General features: G+C 43.1%; 1 protein-coding gene across 1 annotated transcript in view; it reads left to right on the top strand.

The window, feature by feature from the left end:
- The window catches only part of LOC143925685 (dynein axonemal heavy chain 11-like), a 701,866-nt gene that overhangs the window by 489,184 nt on the left and 192,800 nt on the right, over positions 1-19,882 (top strand). The window contains exons 56-57 of the mRNA XM_077450147.1: positions 13,352-13,492; positions 19,037-19,207. Of these exons, the coding sequence (XP_077306273.1) occupies positions 13,352-13,492; positions 19,037-19,207 (312 nt within the window). The remainder of the gene's footprint in view (positions 1-13,351; positions 13,493-19,036; positions 19,208-19,882) is intronic.

Raw genomic sequence — 19,882 nt, 5'->3', positions numbered from 1 at the left:
TTGTATCTCTACAACTGTTGATATGTTTCTTCTTGTACTTACCTGCAGTATAAGTTTATCTTCTAAGCTAGAATGATCCCTTCCACGGAACGGTTACCTACACTGTACAACAGTTATAGGTCCGCAATAGCAATTTTCTAATAATTTGGGGGAGCTACGTTAAAATGATTAAGAGAAAACTGTAAACTGTCATGGAAAAAACATGCTGGGTGTCATAAACCTTTTCTTGTCAAAAGGTTTTATTGAGATTTACAATACAATGGAAAGTAAAGATGGTACTCAAACATATGAGACCCATCATACATCGTATAGACAAGATAATAAACTTCCAAACATACATAGTCTTGTATGGGAAAAATATAAACATAGCATAACTAAGGTAGGGTATGCTTACACACGATTACTGATATAGTTTGCAAACAAGAGCCAAGAGGTAAACAGTCATCACTGGAGTGGTAGATAATTAAAGCTTATTGTCAGTTGGTGGCTCAGAAGAGGGAGACGATGTCTCAAGTGGGTGAAGAAGGTTGCCGGGGATGTACCATTAGAGAAAAGGGGTAGTGAGAGAAGATAGTATGAGTGTGAGCAGGTCCAGTGATCAAAATCATTACAATACATGGTCCATGAGTGAATACTGTAATGCACTCACATCCCAGAGGACAGACAGGGGAAAGAAACCATACAAGAGCAGGTGAGAAGCAGAAGACTCACAGGTATAGGAATTTGGGCAGTATAGCCATTTTGGTAGTATTAATTCTACCTAACCAGGATAAGGCAGGAGAGGACCATTGAGCTATGAGGTTAGTAACTTGCTTTAGTAGGGGTAAGTAATTGGCGGAGATTAAATCTCCTTTAGAGGCTGTGAGTTGGACCCCTAAGTATGGAAGGTAATGTGGTGCTACAAGTAAGGCGTACAACAGTGGGGATAGGGGACAGCCCTGCCTAGTGCCTCTTCTTATGTCAAATATTGCTGATCTATAGCTAGCGTATTTGATGTATGCTTGCTGGTTGTCATATAATGAAGAGACCCAGGTCAGGAAATGGTTCCCAAAGCCCCATCGCTGGAGGGTATAGTTGAGATATGGCCAAGTGACCGAGTTGAATGCCTTTCTGATGTGAAGGGACAGAAAGCAGGATGGGATAAGTCTATTGTTTGCTGCTTGAGAAAATAAGAGGGCATGTCTGATATTATTGCCAGCTTTGTGGATTGGGAGAAAGCCTGTTAGGTCTCGGTTTATTTCTTGCCCAATAATGTTGTTCAAACGTGTTGCCAGATTTTGGCTAGTAATTTAATGTCAAGGTTTAGGAGTGAAATAGGACAGTAATCCATCCAGAAAGAAGTCTGACTTAGGTTTGGGTATCATAGAAATTATAGAAGTTAGTGTTTGTTTCAGATCTAAATGAGTGATCTCCTAGCAGGGAATTGAAGGCACTTGTCAGCATAGGAACCAATATGGGTGCAAATTTTTTATAATAGGCTGCCGAGAACTCATCAGGTCCCGGCCTCTCATGCGGATTCAACACTTTTATGGACGTTGACATGTCAATATCTGTAATAGGGCTCTCAAATAAATCCTGCTGCTCTTGGTTAAGTGATAGGAGGGTGATACGGGATAAGTTTGTCAGCAAAGTCAGTTAGGAACAGGTCAAAATCAAGTCAAGCCTTATCAAGACACAAGTTAGTGGTGGGATTGGGGTCAGTCTGTAAGGCTGCATGGCATATATCGAAGTTTGCTCCTAGCTTTTGAAATAGGGATTTGCATTCTCGTTTAAGGGTCGTTGCTAGTTGGATTAACCTGCCCCATATAACAGATTTATGCGCTTTCCACAATGTCAGTGCCGATATATCATCGGTAGCATTGTCTGAGATGTATTCTTTGAGGGCCATTTTTATGCCTAAGCGGTGAGTGGGGTGGGTGAGAGTGGTATCGTTGATACTGTCAGACTTACACTTACCAGAGCAGTGAGTCCGCTTGGGCAGAGGGTGGTCTCCCATACGTGTCCAACTCACAACCCCTGGTAGAGTAGACAGGTGGCTGGGAGTGTGGAGTGGTATGAGAGCCTGTGAAGAGGGTCCAGCAGCTGGAAGTAGGATGAACCCCAAAGCAGCAGGTGCATAGGCTGAAACACAGGCAATCGGGTACGGAGCAGGGGCTGAGCAGGAGGGTCCAGGTACAGGCAGGATTCGGCAACAGGCGGGCAGCAATGGTACAATAGGAACAGGCAGGAACAAGGTCAGAACAGGCGGAGGTCAGGTGCAGGTGGAGATCAGGGGTGTCCAAAGAGCATGCAGATACAGGCAATGGAGCAGGGAACGGGGGAGCTGATGATCAGGCAGCACTTGAATGGAGTATGCGGCAGACCTAAATAGGCCGATTGGCACCAACACCGCGCGTGACAACGCGCACAGGCGCACGTGCTCGCGCCGGAGCGCCAGTGCGCACACCAGTGCCACCAGGAGTGCACACAACAGCGCGCACTGGTGCGCATCGGCACACACCGGCTCTAACAGGTGCGGGGTGCGCTCCAGCAGGGGCGCGCTCCACAGCACGCACAGGAACATGCGCCAGCGCGCCCTGTTGCAGATCGACGCACACCAGCAAGGCCAGCACCGCGACCAACCAGGTAACTTCTCTGACAGTGCCCCCTCCTTAAGGGCAGACTCCGGCTTCCCAGTTGGGCCAATCTGGAAGCATGGTGGTTCTTGAAAGCCCGTAAAAAGTTCCTGAGCATGCAAGTTGCTCTCGGGTTCCCAGGAGTTGTCCTCAGGGCCATACCCTTTCCATTTAATGAGGTATTCGACTTCAAACCCCTCTTCATTGTCAATTATCACAGGTTCAGATGGGCCGGAAGTGCGGCCAGCAAAGGGGTTTGGGGTAACCGGTTTCAGTAGGGTCACGTGAAAGACCAGGTGGACTTTAAGAGAGTCAAGTAGATCAAGTTCATAGGTGACGTCATTTATTTTTCTCTTCACTGTGAAGGGACTCATGAATTTAGGGTCTAATTTCCTACAGGGACAGGCCATTTTCAGGTTAACTGTGGACAACCACACTTGGTTGCCGGGCTCCAGGATAAGTTCTCCACGTCTCTTCTTATCGTACATCTTTTTATAGTACTCCTGAGACTTAGCCATAGTCTCCCTTAGGAGTTTGTTGTTGGTGGAGAAAAAATCCATAGTTTCGGAAACTGCAGAAACAGTACATTCTGGTATTGAGCTGGGTAGGAAAGCTGGCTGGAAGCCATAATTGGCAAAGAATGGTGTTTGATTGATGACGGAATGCAAGGAGTTGTTATAAGAAAACTCTGCAACAGGTAATAAGGATACCCAGTCGTCCTGAGAGAAGGCAGAAAAACAGCGGATGTATTGCTCCAAGGACTGATTCGTTCTTTCATTTTGTCCATTTGTCTGGGGTTGATAGGCTGATGAAAATTCCAACTCGATTTCAAGGGATCCACAGAACGCCTTCCAAAACCTTGAGGTGAATTGGACACCTCGATCGGACACAATGCTCGCTGGGACCCCATGCAACTTTATGATTTCCTTAACAAAGATCTTGGCCGTTTCCATCGCTGAGGGGGTGCCCTTCATTGGGAGGAAGTGAGCCATCTTGGACAGCCTGTCCATCACAATGAAGATGGTAAAGAACCCCTCGTTTGGGGAAGTTCCACGATGAAATCCATCGAGATCATCTTCCATGGTCTCTCAGGAACAGGTAAGGGTTTCAACAGACCCCAAGCTCTTGTCCGGCTGTTCTTACTTCGGGCACAAGTGTTACACGAGTCCACATAATTCTTGCAATCACTGAGTAGTTGGGGCCACCAGAAGGTGCGTTGGACCAGCTCGGCAGTCAAAGTGTCCGGCCATTTTATGGTCGTGGCAGAGCTCCAATACATTCACCTTTAAGGCCTCAGGAACCACAATCTTGCCTTTACGCCAGAATAAACCTTCTGTTAAGCTGGCTTCAGGAACCGGAGCCATTCCCACAGAAGCCTGTCTGATCCGGAAGATAAGGTCCCCTTGGAGGAGCAAGAAGTTCCCAGAAGGGAGGATTGTATCAGAAGGCAAAGTCTTTTCAGAATCAGAAAACATACGAGAAAGCGCATCCGGCTTAACATTCTTAGAACCAGGTCTGTAGGTGATATGGAATTGGAATCGCAAAAAAAAAAAGGGCCCATCTGGCTTGCCGTGGTCTTAGTCTTTTGGCTGTTCTCAAATATTCCAAATTCTTATGGTCGGTGTAGACCAAGATGGGATTTGCAGCACCCTCCAATAGGTAACCCCACTCCTCCAGAGCCACCTTGATGGCCAGAAGTACTCGATCTCCTACATCATAGTTCTTCTCAGACATCGAGAGTTTGAAAGAATGCTACCGGATAGAGGAGGGCCTTGGCACCCTGCCACTGAGAGAACACTGCCCCAACAGCGATTTCCGAAGCATCAACCTCTAGGACGAAGGGCAGAGCTGGATCAGGATGTTTCAGAATGGTAGCTGAAGTGAACAACTCCTTAAGTTTTTCAAAGGCCGCCTGGGCCTTGGGGGTCCAAGAGAATCGGGTACCCTGCCTGGTCAGTTCGGCAATGGGGGCAATAATTGCAGAAAAGCCTCTGATGAACTTCCGGTAAAAGTTAGAGAAGCCAATGAAGCGCTGTACACCCTTCTTATCCACAGGCGCAGGCCAGTCCATGATGGCAGACACCTTTTGGGGGTCCATTTTGATGCCCTCGACTGATATGACCAAGCCCAAAAATTGGATTTTCAAATGGAGTTCAAACTCACATTTTTCGAGTTTCGCATAAAGCCCGTGTTGCCTGAGCTGGGTTAGAACATTCCGGACGTGTCTACGGTGATCATCAGGAGAAGATGAGTATATCGTCCAGGAACACGATTATGTATAAGTCCAGGTAGTCACGAAAAATGACGAAAAATGTCGTTGACAAATAGTTGAAAGGTTGCAGGGGCGTTACACAACCCGAAGGGCATAACAAGGTACTCAAAGTGCCCAAATCGAGTACAGAAAGTCGACTTCCACTTGTCTCCTTCTCGGATATGGATAAATTGTAAGCTCCACGAAGATCTAATTTCGTGAAGATGACTGCGGTTCCAAGCCTTTGAAAAAGTTCAGGTACTAGGACTTGGGGATAACGGTTTTTAATAGTTATCTTATTCAACTCCCGATAGTGGATATATGGATGCAGAGAATGGTCTTTCTTTTTGACAAAGAAAATGGCAGCATCGGCTGGGGAGGTGGAAGGGCGGCTAAACCCCCTTTTCAGGTTTTCATCGATATAGTCTTTCAGCGTATCTAGCTCCTGCTCCGTTAGTGGGAAAATTCTTCCAAAAGGAACTTCGGTGCTTGGTAACAGTTCTATAGGGCAGTCATAAGGCCTGTGAGGGGGAAGTGTTTCTGCTCCTTTCTTGCTGAATACATCTAGAAAGTCTCTATAAGGTGCACGGATGGACTGACATAGTTCTGGATCAACATCCAAGCAGAGAAGTTGAGAGGGTTCATCAGACGGCCGGCCTAAGCAGTGTTGCTGGCAGTACTCCGAAAGGAATTTGACTTCTCCTGTGGCCCAGTTTATGCTGGGATTGTGGGCCTGCAGCCAAGGCATTCCCAGGATGATGGGAAAAAGAGGGGAGAGATGGCATCCAGACGTAGGTGCTCCTGGTGATGGGTGCCCATAGTAGCCAACAAAGGGACGGTCTCTTGTGTGACTGGAACAGAACTAAGGGCGGAGCCATCTGCAAGGTGTACAGCAAGCCCCTGGGCCTTGGGTTGAAGCAGGATCTGATGGTTGGCAGCGAAGGTCTGATCGATAAAACAGCTGCATGCTCCGGAATCAATGATAGCTGACACTGGAATATTCCCTCCTGGAAGCTGTAGTGTGATGAGAAGAGCAAGGTGAGAACTGGGTTTATGTAGAACAGATGCACACATGGAAGAAGTGGTTACACACTTACGTGTCTTGTTGGGGCAGGCCCTTACATAGTGCCCAGGTTCCCCACAGTAAAGGCACAGGTTGTGGGTACATCTGCGCTGTTTTTCTTCAGGGGTCAGCGAGGGCCGGAGCAAACCAAGCTGCATTGGTTCGGGAGCTTCTTGAGCTGGAGCAGTAGAGGTGGGTGGAAACTGACCGGCAGAACTTGGAACCTTGGGGAGCATCCAAGTGGGGTGGAAATGGCTGGAAGATCTCTCTGACCGTCGCTCCCTTAAGCGACGATCAATCTGGATGGAGAGATTGATAAGCTCATCCAAGCATTGAGGTATCCCCACTCGTGCCAACTTATCCTTGAGTGGGTCAGATAGCCCCATCCGGAATTAGTGGCGCATGGCGGCGTCGTTCCAATCCGTGTCAGAACTCCAGCGTCTGAACTCAACCGCATAGTCCTCGGCCACTCTGCGACCTTGTTGGAGAGGGTGTAGTGCGGCTTCTGCAGTTGCAGTCAATTGGGGGTCCTCATATAGCTGGGACATCGCCAAGAAGAAGGTATCAAGGCTATCCAGGGACGCAGACTTCTGCTCCAGTAGGCGGTGGGCCCAGGTATCTTGCGACTTGGGAATTGGGGAGATTATTGTTGTACAAACTGAGCTATGATCAGGCCATGAAAAGGGGGTGATGACAGAGGATTGTATTTCTGGTATCGTACCGGTAGCTAAAAAGATATGGTCAATGCGGGAGAAGGATTCATACGGGTAAGAATAATGTGTGTAACATTTACGAGCAGGGTTGGCTTCACACCAGGTATCTGCTATGTTGTGTTTGGAAACTTGGTTTTGGAATGACAACTTGACTGGGAACGAGGACAGCGCTGGCGGGGATTTATCTAGGAATAAGAATATCACCTGGTTGGAGTCACCACAGAGAATGACCGTTCTGAACTTATGTTTGTCCACGACTTGGAAAAGATGTGAGAGGAAGGCTGTCGGACACTTATTAGGAGCATAGTAGGACACTATTGTGATCGCATTGTCTGATAAATGACCAGTAAGGATCAAATATACCTTTGGGGTCTTTAATTTGAGATAAAAGAATGAACAGTGAGGAACGATGAAATCCTATAAGGGTTCCTCGTTGTTTGGTAGTGCCTCAGGCTGTATAGAATTGTAGATAGGAGATACTGAGTAGATTTTTCAACAAAGTGTGTTTCCTGTAAACCTATTATATGCGTAATAGATCTGCATAATAGATTCAGGGAGTTGACAGCAGTAGATGGGGAGCAAGGAATTCCAGAGGGGGAACAACACCGGAGGATCAAGAAAAACCATTAAAACATACGTAGCTTGGCATTGCTATTAACGGAGGTTAACAGGTGGGTACCCCTGAGATCCTATCTCTGGCTAAAACATAGAATTAGAATTGTGCTTCTGAATCTAACAAGAAGCCCAATACCTATGGGGGTTGCATAGATACTCATAGTATACTCCCTTACCAATAACAGTTACATAAGGATAGATAAACCCTAAACAGAAACAGGTCTAACACAGGTATGTAGCTCAATGGTGCTACTACGGCAGCACTCAGGAGCAGCGGCGGCCTCCTGCCTAAAAAAACAAACAAAAAAAAAACACACGTGGTAAAAAAAAGGGCCATTAACGAGTTTAGTGCCTGTCCCAAAAAATATTTTGGCCAAAAGAAAATACAAAAAGACAAAAAGAGCAAAAAGACTCTGTTCTAAGCCTTGGGGAGTGTCAATGAACATCAAATAAGCTGATCCCTCATTTGAAGACAAGGCAAGGGCAGTGTCTGTGGGAGGGGGTGAATAAGGACAATGTAGAGACGTTTCATCTATCTGTGGGAATAGTAAGGGGGATGATTATAACATGGTGATACCAGGTGGGCAAAGTCAGTCCATTAAATCTTCAGTGGGTGCTGCCACGTTATCAAAATGGCCAAGTTTGTAGAGGTTTTGATGGGAGTGACTTCTGCTGACATTGCCTACAGCTGTTTAAAAGCCTACAGGCTTTTGGGAAGAGCATGAGGCCGAACGCTTGCGAGATGTATCTTTATGGGGTTCCCGGTCGAGAAGGCCCAGGTCTTGTAGGGCTGTCTCAGGTCTATTGCTGTGCAGCAGACATATTTGGTTTCCAAGTGGGTAAAGTGTACTGAAAAGGGGAAACCCCAGTGGTATGCACTCTGGTGATTTTGAAGAATCAGTAGATGTGGCTTAAGAGCAGGGACAGGTCTGCATAGAGCTGGTATGAATGTCCTTGGAAGGACAAGGATTCTTTGCCCCTGGCTGCTGCAAGTAGCTGCTCTTTGGTGCTATAATAATGAAACTTGGCTATAATGTTTTGTGGTAGACCGTTGGCTTTACAGGTGGATAGGGCCCTGTGAACCCAGTCCATCTCTAATCTTTCAACAGGGATTGCTGGTTGTAGTTCCTGGAAAAAGGCAATCATAGTGGCTTGAAAATCAAGCACCGTTTCAGGAATCCCCCTGATTCTTACATTGTAACATCAATCCTTGCTCTCCTGGTCTTCTAAACGCGTCTGCAGCACTAAATTATCTTCCTTAAGATTCTCAATTTCAGCTGTGTAATCCTGAGTGTGATTTTCCAGCTCATCCATCCTCCCTTCTAACTCAGCTGTTCTGTGTGCTATTTGGACTGATGTCTGTTTCAGGGCTTTTTGTAACAGCCTCTCAAACTGTTTGAACATACCTGACTGGATGACAGAGTGTGTGCTGCCAGTATCTGAATCAGACTCACCATCATCCTCAGGCTGTGCCTGTGAGTGGATCATGGACTTGGCTGAGCATGGCATGCTGTGCTGTGAGGAGGGGGATGCCACCATCTTGGCTGATGAGCGGGCCAGCGCGTCTTTAATGGTATGAGTTTTTATCTTTGCCTTTGAGCTTCCTAGGACCATGGTAACGTGATTGGCGGGTGCCCTGAGACAGCGGGTATCAGCGGGTGCCATCTGTGGAGCCTTAGCTACGTGGTAACCTCCGTGTTGTTCTCTCTGGAGTGGAGCTCTAAATCAGCACTACTGCTCTGTTCAGAGTCCGCCCTCCCCCCCCCCCTCTATTACCAGCTTTTAATCACAAATCAAAAGGGATTAAAAGGATCAAGGCAACCTGTCAACTTCCCTTCCCTGCCATATTAATATATATATTAATATATGCAGTAAACTGTTGACAGTAGGTTGCCCTGATCTGCTATAGCTGGAGGTAAGACCCCCTTCTACTTGCCCAAGTCTGTCATCACGTGATGGGAAGCAAAGTGGCTAAATGGTTAGCATATCTGGACTAGCAGCACTAGGGTTACCAGTTCAAATCCCAACCATGACACTACCTGCCTGGAGTTTGCATGTTCTCTTTGTGCCTGCATGGGTTTCTTCTGGGTACTCTGGTTTCCTCGCACACTTCAATGGCAAGCTGGTAGCTTAATTGGTTCATTTCTAAATTGGTGCTAATGTATAAATGTGAGTTAGAGACCTTAGATTGTAAGCTCCTTGAGGGTGGGGACTGATGTAAATGTATAATATGTTAAGCGCTGCATAAATTGACGCCGCTATACAAGTATCTGAAATAAATAAATGTGATGCTGCAGGTCTTGGGTCTTCTTTTTTCTTTATCATGGAGGAAGCGGGTCACTCTTTGGTTTCTATGCCTGCCTTGGTGACATGGACACTTCCTATTACACAGCAGGATCATATCATGACAAGGCAACTGTCTCCAACTGCAGCGCTGGATATATTGGTCCTTATTCCCAAAAGAAGAGCCAACATGGGATGTTAGATTTTTGTAGCCCGGCCATAGGTGCAGTAACTACAAAGTGTAATAGCTGAAGGCTTTAGAAAACTTGGTCACACTGTACAGAACTATATAATACTGTATATTAGGTGTACAGAGGGTGAGTATATCTGCGCTCCCATAGTGGAATAATCAGCCTAACAAAACTATACTGTATAGCTAGCCTGAAGTAAACCTACCACAATGGAAGTTCCTTAAACTTTCACAAGTGATTTTAGTGAAGTTTATTGAAATGACTCATCTCAATGTCTTCATGGCAGAAGCAGGTAAGGGACTGCAATAAACTGCTAACATTCTAATAATAGTATATAAAGAGTCCATAAATTATTAAAATAGTGAATCTTGGATATTGTTGTTAGACTCACCATCCACCACCTTGTGCAACAGTGCCACCACCAGCAGCTGAATTAACTGCTTACCAGCTCCAGTAGATCCCTCATTACAAGAGATCGCTTTGTGACTTTGGCTTAAAACCCAGCCTGGGCCTTTCTCCTGGTTACACGGCTCCCCTGTGCCTGTGGCATTACAGAGGTCAGGAGGAATCTCCCTTCAAATTGGAGAGATTTCCATTCTCTTCCTGTTGGGTCTTTTTCCCAAAACCACACATCTAACTATAATTGGTTCCATTCTGTTGCTTACACCTGTAATTTATTAGTAGCTATCAGGGAGTATTGAGAGATTAGTCCCTTACACAGGTGTATAGCAAGCAGAGCAGCAGTGATCGGCATCACATTCTAACAATGTATATAACTAACCAGAATAAAATTTATTTTCTCAGCAAAACTAGTCTCAATTCAACAGAGTTTATTGTGATTTTTTGGTGGCTCTTTACCTCTTTATAACCCTTCAATACTTCTATGGTTCCATTCACTCTAAATCTTCCCAGTTAACAATACACACAAAGTTAGCTGCTGCTTATTATTCAGAGTCACTGTTTGCTGCTTGACCTTCACTTTTTCAGACTGTTTATAGTCGTAGCACATTTATTTGCAGAGGTTACAGAGCAATGAAGGAACTAAATTAACACCATTTATACTGTTTCTGAATATTTTGGAACCAATTATGCACATTCCTCTAGACTTACAAGCATGAAATATGATTTCTAATATTCAGAGCATTGCAATGAATATTTCTGTCTGGCTTTGTGAACACAAGTGTTTTCTACAGCATTGCACAGTATTCATATGTTCATCTAGGGAAAAAAAACGAAGCGTTTGAATGGGAACACACCTCTATAGCCACTGGTGAAAATCTTAACTAATTAAAAATAGATTTATTTTTTACAATAAAAATAGAGGTAGATGATGGTGATTAAACAATAGCTCATTAAATAGATAGATATAGGTCAGTAACAAGATAGATAGATATCAGTAATTGCTTCCCCTTGTTTCTTTTAGTATTACTTAAATGTTATCAGTTGCTCAAAGTGGCCATGCCTGACTATATTTGGAATAGGTATAACCAACTTGAGCAATGCATGTTAAACATCCAACAGCATAGCGTTTGATAAATATTGAGCACTTGTTTTGAGTCGGCAGCACTGCTATTGAGACATGTCTGTGAATGTTTGGTGGACTATAATGATGTACTATTTTATGTAGATCATAGCACTGTATTCAGGGTTTTATGCTGTATCATTCACTTATTTATATTATGAAACATGAATTTTAACATTAAAGCCAAACTTCAGTGTTACCTTCAGTCTTGTACAGGCTTCTTTTCTGTAGTGATTTTGCATACTCTGATTTTACGTCACGCTATGAGCTTCTCACAGTGTGCATTAGAAGCTGAATCAGGTTCCCTCACTGTAGGACAGGGGTCTCAAACTGGCGGCCCTCCAGCTGTTGCAAAACTACAAGTCCCATGAGGCATTGCAAGGCTGATAGTTACAAGCATGACTCCAACAGGCAGAGGCATGATGGGACTTGTAGTTTTGCAACAGCTGGAGGGCCGCCAGTTTGAGACCCCTGCTGTAGGATGTCCAGAGCCATCTAGCTTTTTTCTCTCCAGCCTTACTATCCCTGATCAGCCCCTTCCATTCATTGGATTTCAGTTCTTTCAATCATGGAGGCTTAGCATTACATCTGAACTTAACCTAGTACAGTCTTATGAAAATAGATTATAAATAGATTCTGCCTAGAGACTGAGATCCACCCATCAAGGCATTTGTTATTTCCATAGCTCCTCCCAAGAGCAACCCCCTGCTTGCATCAGGTCTGAGAGCTCTTGAAAGTATTACCGGGGCTGGGTGTTACATTAGCTAGATGACCCCGCCTACCAGCCATGATCTGTCTGCATTGCATAGAGAAGCACAGATGTCATCACTGGGTCTAAAAAAAGTGTGTAATAAAAATGGAAAGGTTTTATTTAAAAAAAAACAGTAGTATGTTGATGAAGGGGGTAAAGGACCAAGGAAAGCACAATATTAGCAGATTACACTTCAGGTTCATGAAATGTTAATTTAAAACAAGTAAATAGTGGCATGTCCATAGTAACCCATCTCTGAAGACACTCCCTGGATGAGTGATCCTGATGTGAATTGAACAGTCTGTTTGTTGTGATTTTTAAACTGATCTTTAAAGATCAACTACCATCAAAAACATCTTCTCTTCTTTGTATTGAGCGTGATACAGTTTAATCCCAAAACAAGAATTTATTATATTTTATATCTGGGTGGAGCAGTGTTGTCAAACTAGGCTCATGATTTTCACTATAGAACAACCCCCCCCCATCTCATAACATAGGGAAAAGGCGTTATGCAGTTCACACAGAAAAAAAATGATCATTGTTTCAGATAACACTGCAGATTGCACAAAAAAAAGGAGAGCACTGGATATCTAGCAGGACTAAAAAGTAGCAAATACGAAAATGTAATTGTTATTGTTTTCATATACTACATTACAAAATTGAACCTCCACTTATTTATGAAGAAAATCCCCCAGAAGGAGCAGGTCACAGACTGGTGACAGCAGTAACTTGGCTGAAAAGCCACTCTTTGTATGCCAATCGTGTGTATGTGTTTAGCATCAAAAAGCCAAGGATCAAACCTTACTTCTCTTTATACAAAATGGAAAAAATCTATTTAGGTATGGTTGTTCATTGGTGTAGCACACCAGATGTCTCATTTTGTCACAAATCTCAAGATAGGAGGATTGTTCCTCATTTTATGACAATGGTCATATCAGTCCTTTTCAGCCCAATGGCCAGCTATACATTCCGAACTGCTGATGAATAGGACATATACATCCTAATATTATATAGTATAGCCATTCAGTCCATAACCATTAAGTTTACACTTTCTTGTCAGTAGATTAAAGCACATTAGCATTACCATATAATACAACTTTTACACTCTGATTACTATTTTTATACGCTCTGGTTAGTATATTTCTGATATGATATATAATCTCATTAGTACATATAAGGAACCACATGCAATAAGTAAAAAACTTGAAGATGAGTAACAAGTAATTTTATTAACATCTGAGTACCAATATAGTCTCATAATGAAATGGAGCAGGGTTTGAGAAAGGACAAAAACTTTTTTTTTCCTTTGTAATAAACCTTTAAGATTTTCTTTTCTTTTGCACACAGGTACTAGAAGCCAAAGTCAATGAAGTGAAGATCAATGAAGCTCGGGAACATTATCGTCCTGTGGCTGCAAGAGCCTCTCTCCTCTACTTCATTATGAATGACTTGAAGAAAATCAGCCCCATGTACCAATTCTCTCTTAAGGTTGTAACAAAGGAATAGTCCATGTCTTATTGTAACTTTATGGCAAGCCATTAGGGATAACCACGCCTAAAAGTTGCTTTATAAGAAAGCTGCTATAAGATTCTCTCTATTCTGTACAAAGATTGCAGTAGCCCACATCTAACAACAGAAAGGAACAAAATGAAATGATGTCAATAGCTTTGTCTCTGCAGGATTCTTGTAAATTACTGTGTGCTTGCAAATATTTCTTCACATTTTAAATATAGTATCTTCTCCTGACACATTTTACAATTTTATCAATGACTGTTATCAAAAAAACTGTGTTTTCTAAATGTTTATATGGCCAATTCACTTATACATGCAAATAGTATGCTGAGCCAGTCTCTGGCTGCTCATATCTTGGATACTTCAACTGTGAGACCTCCATACCATAATTCCTATCTCTGTTCCTGTCCACCAGGGAGTTCTAGGTGTTCCTGCCAACCGTTCCTTTTTCTACCAACTCCTTGTGCACTTTCCATAGTATATAAGTATGAGCAAACATCAAACAGAAAATTAGAAACTTGCATTGCTCCCACAACAGGTGTGTAGTCCCAAGATCTCAAGTGCAGTGATCACTTCAACAGAGTCCCTGTGAGATAGAAATTGTCAGGAGTTTCAACTACTCTATCTCCCAAAGTTTTGTTTGGCCTGACTATTTAACGTTTTGCTAATAGCCTTGTGTCAGAACCAGATGTCGGCATAGGACAAGTTTACCTTTACATGTTGTTAGAGAAAAAGAAAACCCTCATAAAAAAATTGTGGAAGTTGACCTGCACATAAACATTACATTTTGTGCATGCTGTCTACAGGATGGGAACTGTAGCAATAATCTCACCCATCTCTGCTCTCACAAAGCAGTACAAAGTGAAAGTTGCCTAAAATATCCAAACAGCTCAAAAGAATTTCTTTCAAAACTGGGGGACCAGATTCATTTATACAGATCTGGGATTCCCAACACTAGAAGTAAACATAGCACGTGTTGCTTTCAAACGAATACATAAGCCTGCATCTGAGTATAGATATCTTGAAGACTCTATATTAGTGTTGTACAGCCATGTGATGCGATACAAAATTGACTTTGTGACAATAATGTTATTCCTGAATAAACAGCAGTGATCAATTAGGACTTTCAGTAAAAGCCGAATCCCTGGCAAATATAAAATACACCAGAAATGTAGATTTGTGTTCATTAATACATCAATAAATGTGTTTTTTGTTTGTTTAATTCAAGCAGTGTAATTATGTGATTTTGATTTGTAGTCCCTGTACAGCATAACTCAGACTGGGAGAAGGAGAAGCAGCACCAGAAGCTAATTAGTTGTGCTGCAGTGTAGAGAACATGTAGACAGAAGGAGAGAGCAGTATGACAGAGAGATAAGCTCTTCAGTCTCTTGCTTCTCATTTCACTGTCCAGTACAGGGTAGGGATAGAGAGGAGGCCTGGTTCACACCTATGCAGGTTGAAGTTTGCCTATTCCAGGTGCATTTTATGTTTTTCAACACATGTTTTTGATTCATTGTCTATGGAACCAAAAACCAGGAAAAAAGTCCCTGGCCCTTTCCATAAAATGCACAGATGTAAATGTGACCCATAGGAAACCATGTTTAATGTGTGTTAAATGTTAAGTGTGTTTCTGCAAAACTGAAAACACACAAAAAATTGCATAGGTGTGAACCAGGCCTAATTGTCACTGGACTCCTTTACTGTCAGACAGGGCTGTGCTGTGTGGCAGAATTAATTATATCTCAGAGCTGAATTGACAGAAATACTTTTTTGTCCCCTATGCGATATCAATAACATTTTAGTGAAAGTATAAAAGTAAAAAACAAAACAAAAACAAAAACAGTTACACTCAAAAAATATTATATGTGCACACAAACTTAAATGCACCCATTGGCTCCTATGTACAATAAGATTGCTTGCAAAAAACATGTAACATATCACTGTAAACTCCACTGTGAAAGCAATAAGTCTAGGCTCATTATTCATGGCTAATGTGATTAAAAACCCTCACATATGCCCAGTGAAGTAACTAGCATCAGATAATACACAGAGATGAAGCAGATCATCCTACATAAGTTGTACCTCTATCTGCAACCATCTCCCCTCTACAGCCATTCAATGACCAGAATTTTATCACAGAATGTCTCAGTTCTGAGAAAGCAGGGATCTGAAGTCTCAAGCCGCGTACACACGGGCGGACTGTATGGCCAACTTAGTCCGTCAGACAATCCGACGGACAGTCCGTCCTACTTTCGAATGAACGGACTTGACCACACACGATGAACAAACAGTCCGTTGAAAGCTTGCGCGATGACGTGTACAGCACGTACGACGGGACTAGAAATAGGACGTCCAATACACAGCAATGCAACCTTCCACCGTGTAAATCCTTTCTGAGCATGTGCCATACTTAGTCCGTCCAACTAGCCTACTCACGAGCGGACTGTCCGCTGAAACCAAAGTTGGACGGACAATATTACGGAAATTCCGAAATACTTAGTCCGCCAGACTGCACGCTGAAAAAGTCAGCTGAAGCCCACACATGAGCGGACTGTCCGCTGAAATGTGTTTCGGCGGACTAAGTTGGACAGACAGTCCGCCCGTGTGTACGCGGCTTCACACTGCTGAGCTCAGTGAAGAGAGCCATGAGCCCTGATTGGAGGAAAGGGACACACCATCCTCCTTACAGTACACTGAGAGCATGCACAGTTGTGGCTATCTATCATAGACTGTGTGCTAAAGCTCTCCTCCCCTTTGCCTTTTTATCTCTTGGTGTCAGGAAAACCTGTCAGAAGTGCCTCGTGCAGATACAGTGCCTTGAAAAAGTATTCTTACCCTTTTGAATTTTCCACATTTTGTCATGTTACAACCAAAAATGTAAATGTATTTTATTGGGATTTTATCTGATAGACCAACACAAAGTAGCACATAATTGTGAAGTGGAACGAAAATGATAAGTGTTTTTTAAAATGTTTTACAAATAAATATCTGAAAAGTGTGGTGTGCATTTGTATTCAGCCCCCTTTACTCTGATACCCCTAACTAAAATCTAGTGGAACCAATTGCCTTCAGAAGTCACTGAATTAGTAAATAGAGTCCACCTGTGTGTAACTCAATCTCATTATAAATACAGCTGTTCGGTGAAGCCATCAGAGGTTTGTTAGAGAACCTTACTGAACAAACAACATCATGAAGGCCAAGGAACACACCAGACAGGTCAGGGATAAAATTGTGGAGAAAAACTTAAAGCAGGCTTAGGTTATAAAAGACATCCCAAGCTTTGATTATCTCAGGGAGCACTGTCAGTCCATCGTCCGAAAATGGAAAGAGTGTGGCACAACTGCAAACCTACGAAGACATGGCCATCCATCTAAACTGACAGGCCAGGCAGAAATCAGAGAAGCCCTTGGTAACTCTGGAGGAGCTGCAGAGGTCCACAGCTCAGGTGGGAGAATCTGTCCACAGGACAACTATAAGTCGTGCACTCCACAAATCTGGCCTCTATGGAAGAGTGATATGAAGAAAGTCATTGTTGCAAGAAAACCATAAGAAGTCCCGTTTGCAGTTTGTGAGAAGCAATGTAGGGGACAGAGCAAACATGTGGAAGAAGGTGCACCGGTCAGATGAGACCAAAATCCAGGCTTTTGGCCTAAAAACAAAGCGCTATATGTGGCGGAAAACGAACACTGCACATCCCCCGGGAACACACCATCCCCTCTGTGAAACATGGTGGTGGCAGCATCATGTTGTGAGGATGCTTTTCTTCAGCAGGGACAGGGAAGCTGGTCAGAGTTGATGGGAAGATGGAACCAAATACAGGGCTATCTTAGAAGAAAACCTGTTAGAGTCTGCAAAAGACTTGAGATTGGGGCAGAGGTTCACCTTCCAGCAGGACAATGACCCTAAACATACAGCCAGAGCTACAATGGAATGGTTTAGATCAAAGCATATTCATGTATTAGAATGGCCCAGTCAAAGTTCAGATCTAAATCCAATTGAGAATCTGTGGCAAGACTTGAAAATTGCTGTTCACAGACGCTCTCTATCCAATCTGACAGAGCTTGAGCTATTTTGCAAAGAAGAATGGGCAAAAATGTCACTTTCTAGATGTGCAAAGCTGGTAGAGACATCCCCAAAAAGACTTGCAGCTGGAATTGCAGCCAAAGTTGGTTCTAGAAAGTATTGACTCCGGGGGGGGGGGGGGGGGGGGGCTGAATACAAATGTACGCCACACTTTTCAGATATTTATTTGTAAAAAAGAATTGAAAATTATTTATCATTTTCTTTCACTTCACAATTATGTGCCACTTTATGTTGGTCTATCACATAAAGTCCCAAAAAAATACATTTACATTTTTGGTTGTAACATCACAAAATGTGGAAAATGTCAAGGGGTATGAATACTTTTTCAAGGCATTGTAACAGAGGAATGAGGCAGCAGAGAGAAATCACACTCAGGGCTTTGGATAGAAACGAGTACACAGGATAGAAGGGTGGGCTTTGTTCATATTTCATGTGTGAGATTTACTACCACTTTAGCTTTAAACTGAAGGCCTATATGGGTTTCCATAATGTTACCTATAGGGTACCAAAGTCTGCATTTAAATTTATAACGTTTGGGGGTTTAAAAAAAAAAAAAATTAAGGCATAAATGGCTCTGGTAGCAAAAAGAATTAAAGACTCAAACATGGTAGTTTCTCCTGTGCCTGAGTGGATGTTTAAAGTAAGCAGAGGTTTATTTTACTAAGAGCTAAAAAGACCCAATTAGGAGTTTGCATGTTCTGATTTTGTAGCACAAAGTTTAATTGAGCAGGATAGAATTGAGAGTAAATCTGATACTGCCGTTTAACAGTAAAGCTTAAATGTGGGCTAATTTAGTTACCTCACCTCTTCCCTTGGAAGCAGCTTTCTTACATAGCATATCTTACATAGATAGCAGCTTTCCTCCAGCAGCCAGCAGTACTTTTTATTTATACTTAGTTTTTCCACATGTCTCTAGACTGACCATAGGATGCGTTGGTTGGATCTTCTCTGGCAATGAGTGTGATGACATAAGTGCCACTTTCTGCATCTCTGTATGTAACTACAGGGGACGGTCCATGACACCCTGTACTCACAGGATGTCCTCAATATTTTGGTTGAATGATAGCGAATAATTATGTTTTTTTGCGTTTTATGGTATTTTTTTTGTTTTAAATCCCTAATACAACATTTTAGAAAAAACACCATTCTATGTAATCTAATTAGTGACCTGCTGCATGTTTCAGTGCATTGTATTGATGACTTATTGCAGGCTACCAAGTCGTGGTATGTAATGTCATCTCATCATAATAAAAAAAAAAGTGAGGTTACCTGTTGGATGTTCAAGATATTTAAAGTCTTTACTCAGCATAACACCCACTAGAAACAAGCCTTTTTACTAACACTGGAGGGTTAATTGTAGAGCTATTAAGAGTTGTCTTGCTCTGGTCCTCACTGTTAATTGACATACCGTAATGTGAATTCATTTCTCATGTGCAGGCTTTTAATATCGTGTTTCACAAGGCTGTGCAGCAAGCAGAACCATCTGATGATGTCCGATTGAGAGTGAATAACCTCATTGACTGCGTGACATATTCCACATTCATATACATCAGCAGAGGACTGTTTGAAAGGGATAAAATAACCTTCACAGCCCAGCTGGCTTTCCAGGTACAGTATATGTACATGTTATGGTTTCCAGGAGAGAGAAGGCAACTGGACTTAATTTAGTAATTATGTAGTGCGACTTTGATGTTGTCACTTTGGTTGCCTTTTGGATGTGATTTGCATATTCTATGGGGCCAAATTGCACTGTAAATTGCACCAAAGTTGCACAGGACCCTTTTCCCAAGTTGCATTGTGGCTGCGGTGCATGAATGTGCACGGAGAACATTGAAAGCAATGGTGTTTCCATTGTCATGTGATTTCATGCCTTCCATTAAGACCCCTTTCACACTGGGGCGTTTTTCAGGCGTTTTTAATGCGCTTTAGCGTTAAAAAAAGCGCCTGAAAGAAGCTGCAACTGCAATCCCAATGTAAAAGCCCGAGTGCTTTCACACCAAGATCCCTTTCACACTGGGGCATTTTTCATGCGCTTTAGCGTTAAAAAAAGCGCCTGAAAGAAGCTGCAACTGCAATCCCAATGTAAAAGCCCGAGTGCTTTCACACCAAGGCGCTGCGCTGGCAGAGCGTCAAAAAAAGTCCTGCAAGCAGCTTCTCTGCAGCGCTTTTGGAGCGGTGAATACAACGCTCCTAAGACGCCCCTTCCAATTGAAATCAATGGGAAGCGCTTGTAAAACGCCCGAAAAACGCCTGAAAAACGCTATTGGCAGCAGCGTTTTGTGG

This window comes from Lithobates pipiens, unplaced genomic scaffold, assembly GCF_037356315.1.
Source record: "Lithobates pipiens isolate NorthernLeopardFrog02 unplaced genomic scaffold, aLitPip1_a1.2 Scaffold_22, whole genome shotgun sequence".
In the NCBI taxonomy this organism is placed as follows: domain Eukaryota; kingdom Metazoa; phylum Chordata; class Amphibia; order Anura; family Ranidae; genus Lithobates; species Lithobates pipiens.
The sequence above is the reverse complement of the archived record's forward strand: the minus strand, read 5'-3'. Positions and strand labels throughout refer to the sequence as shown.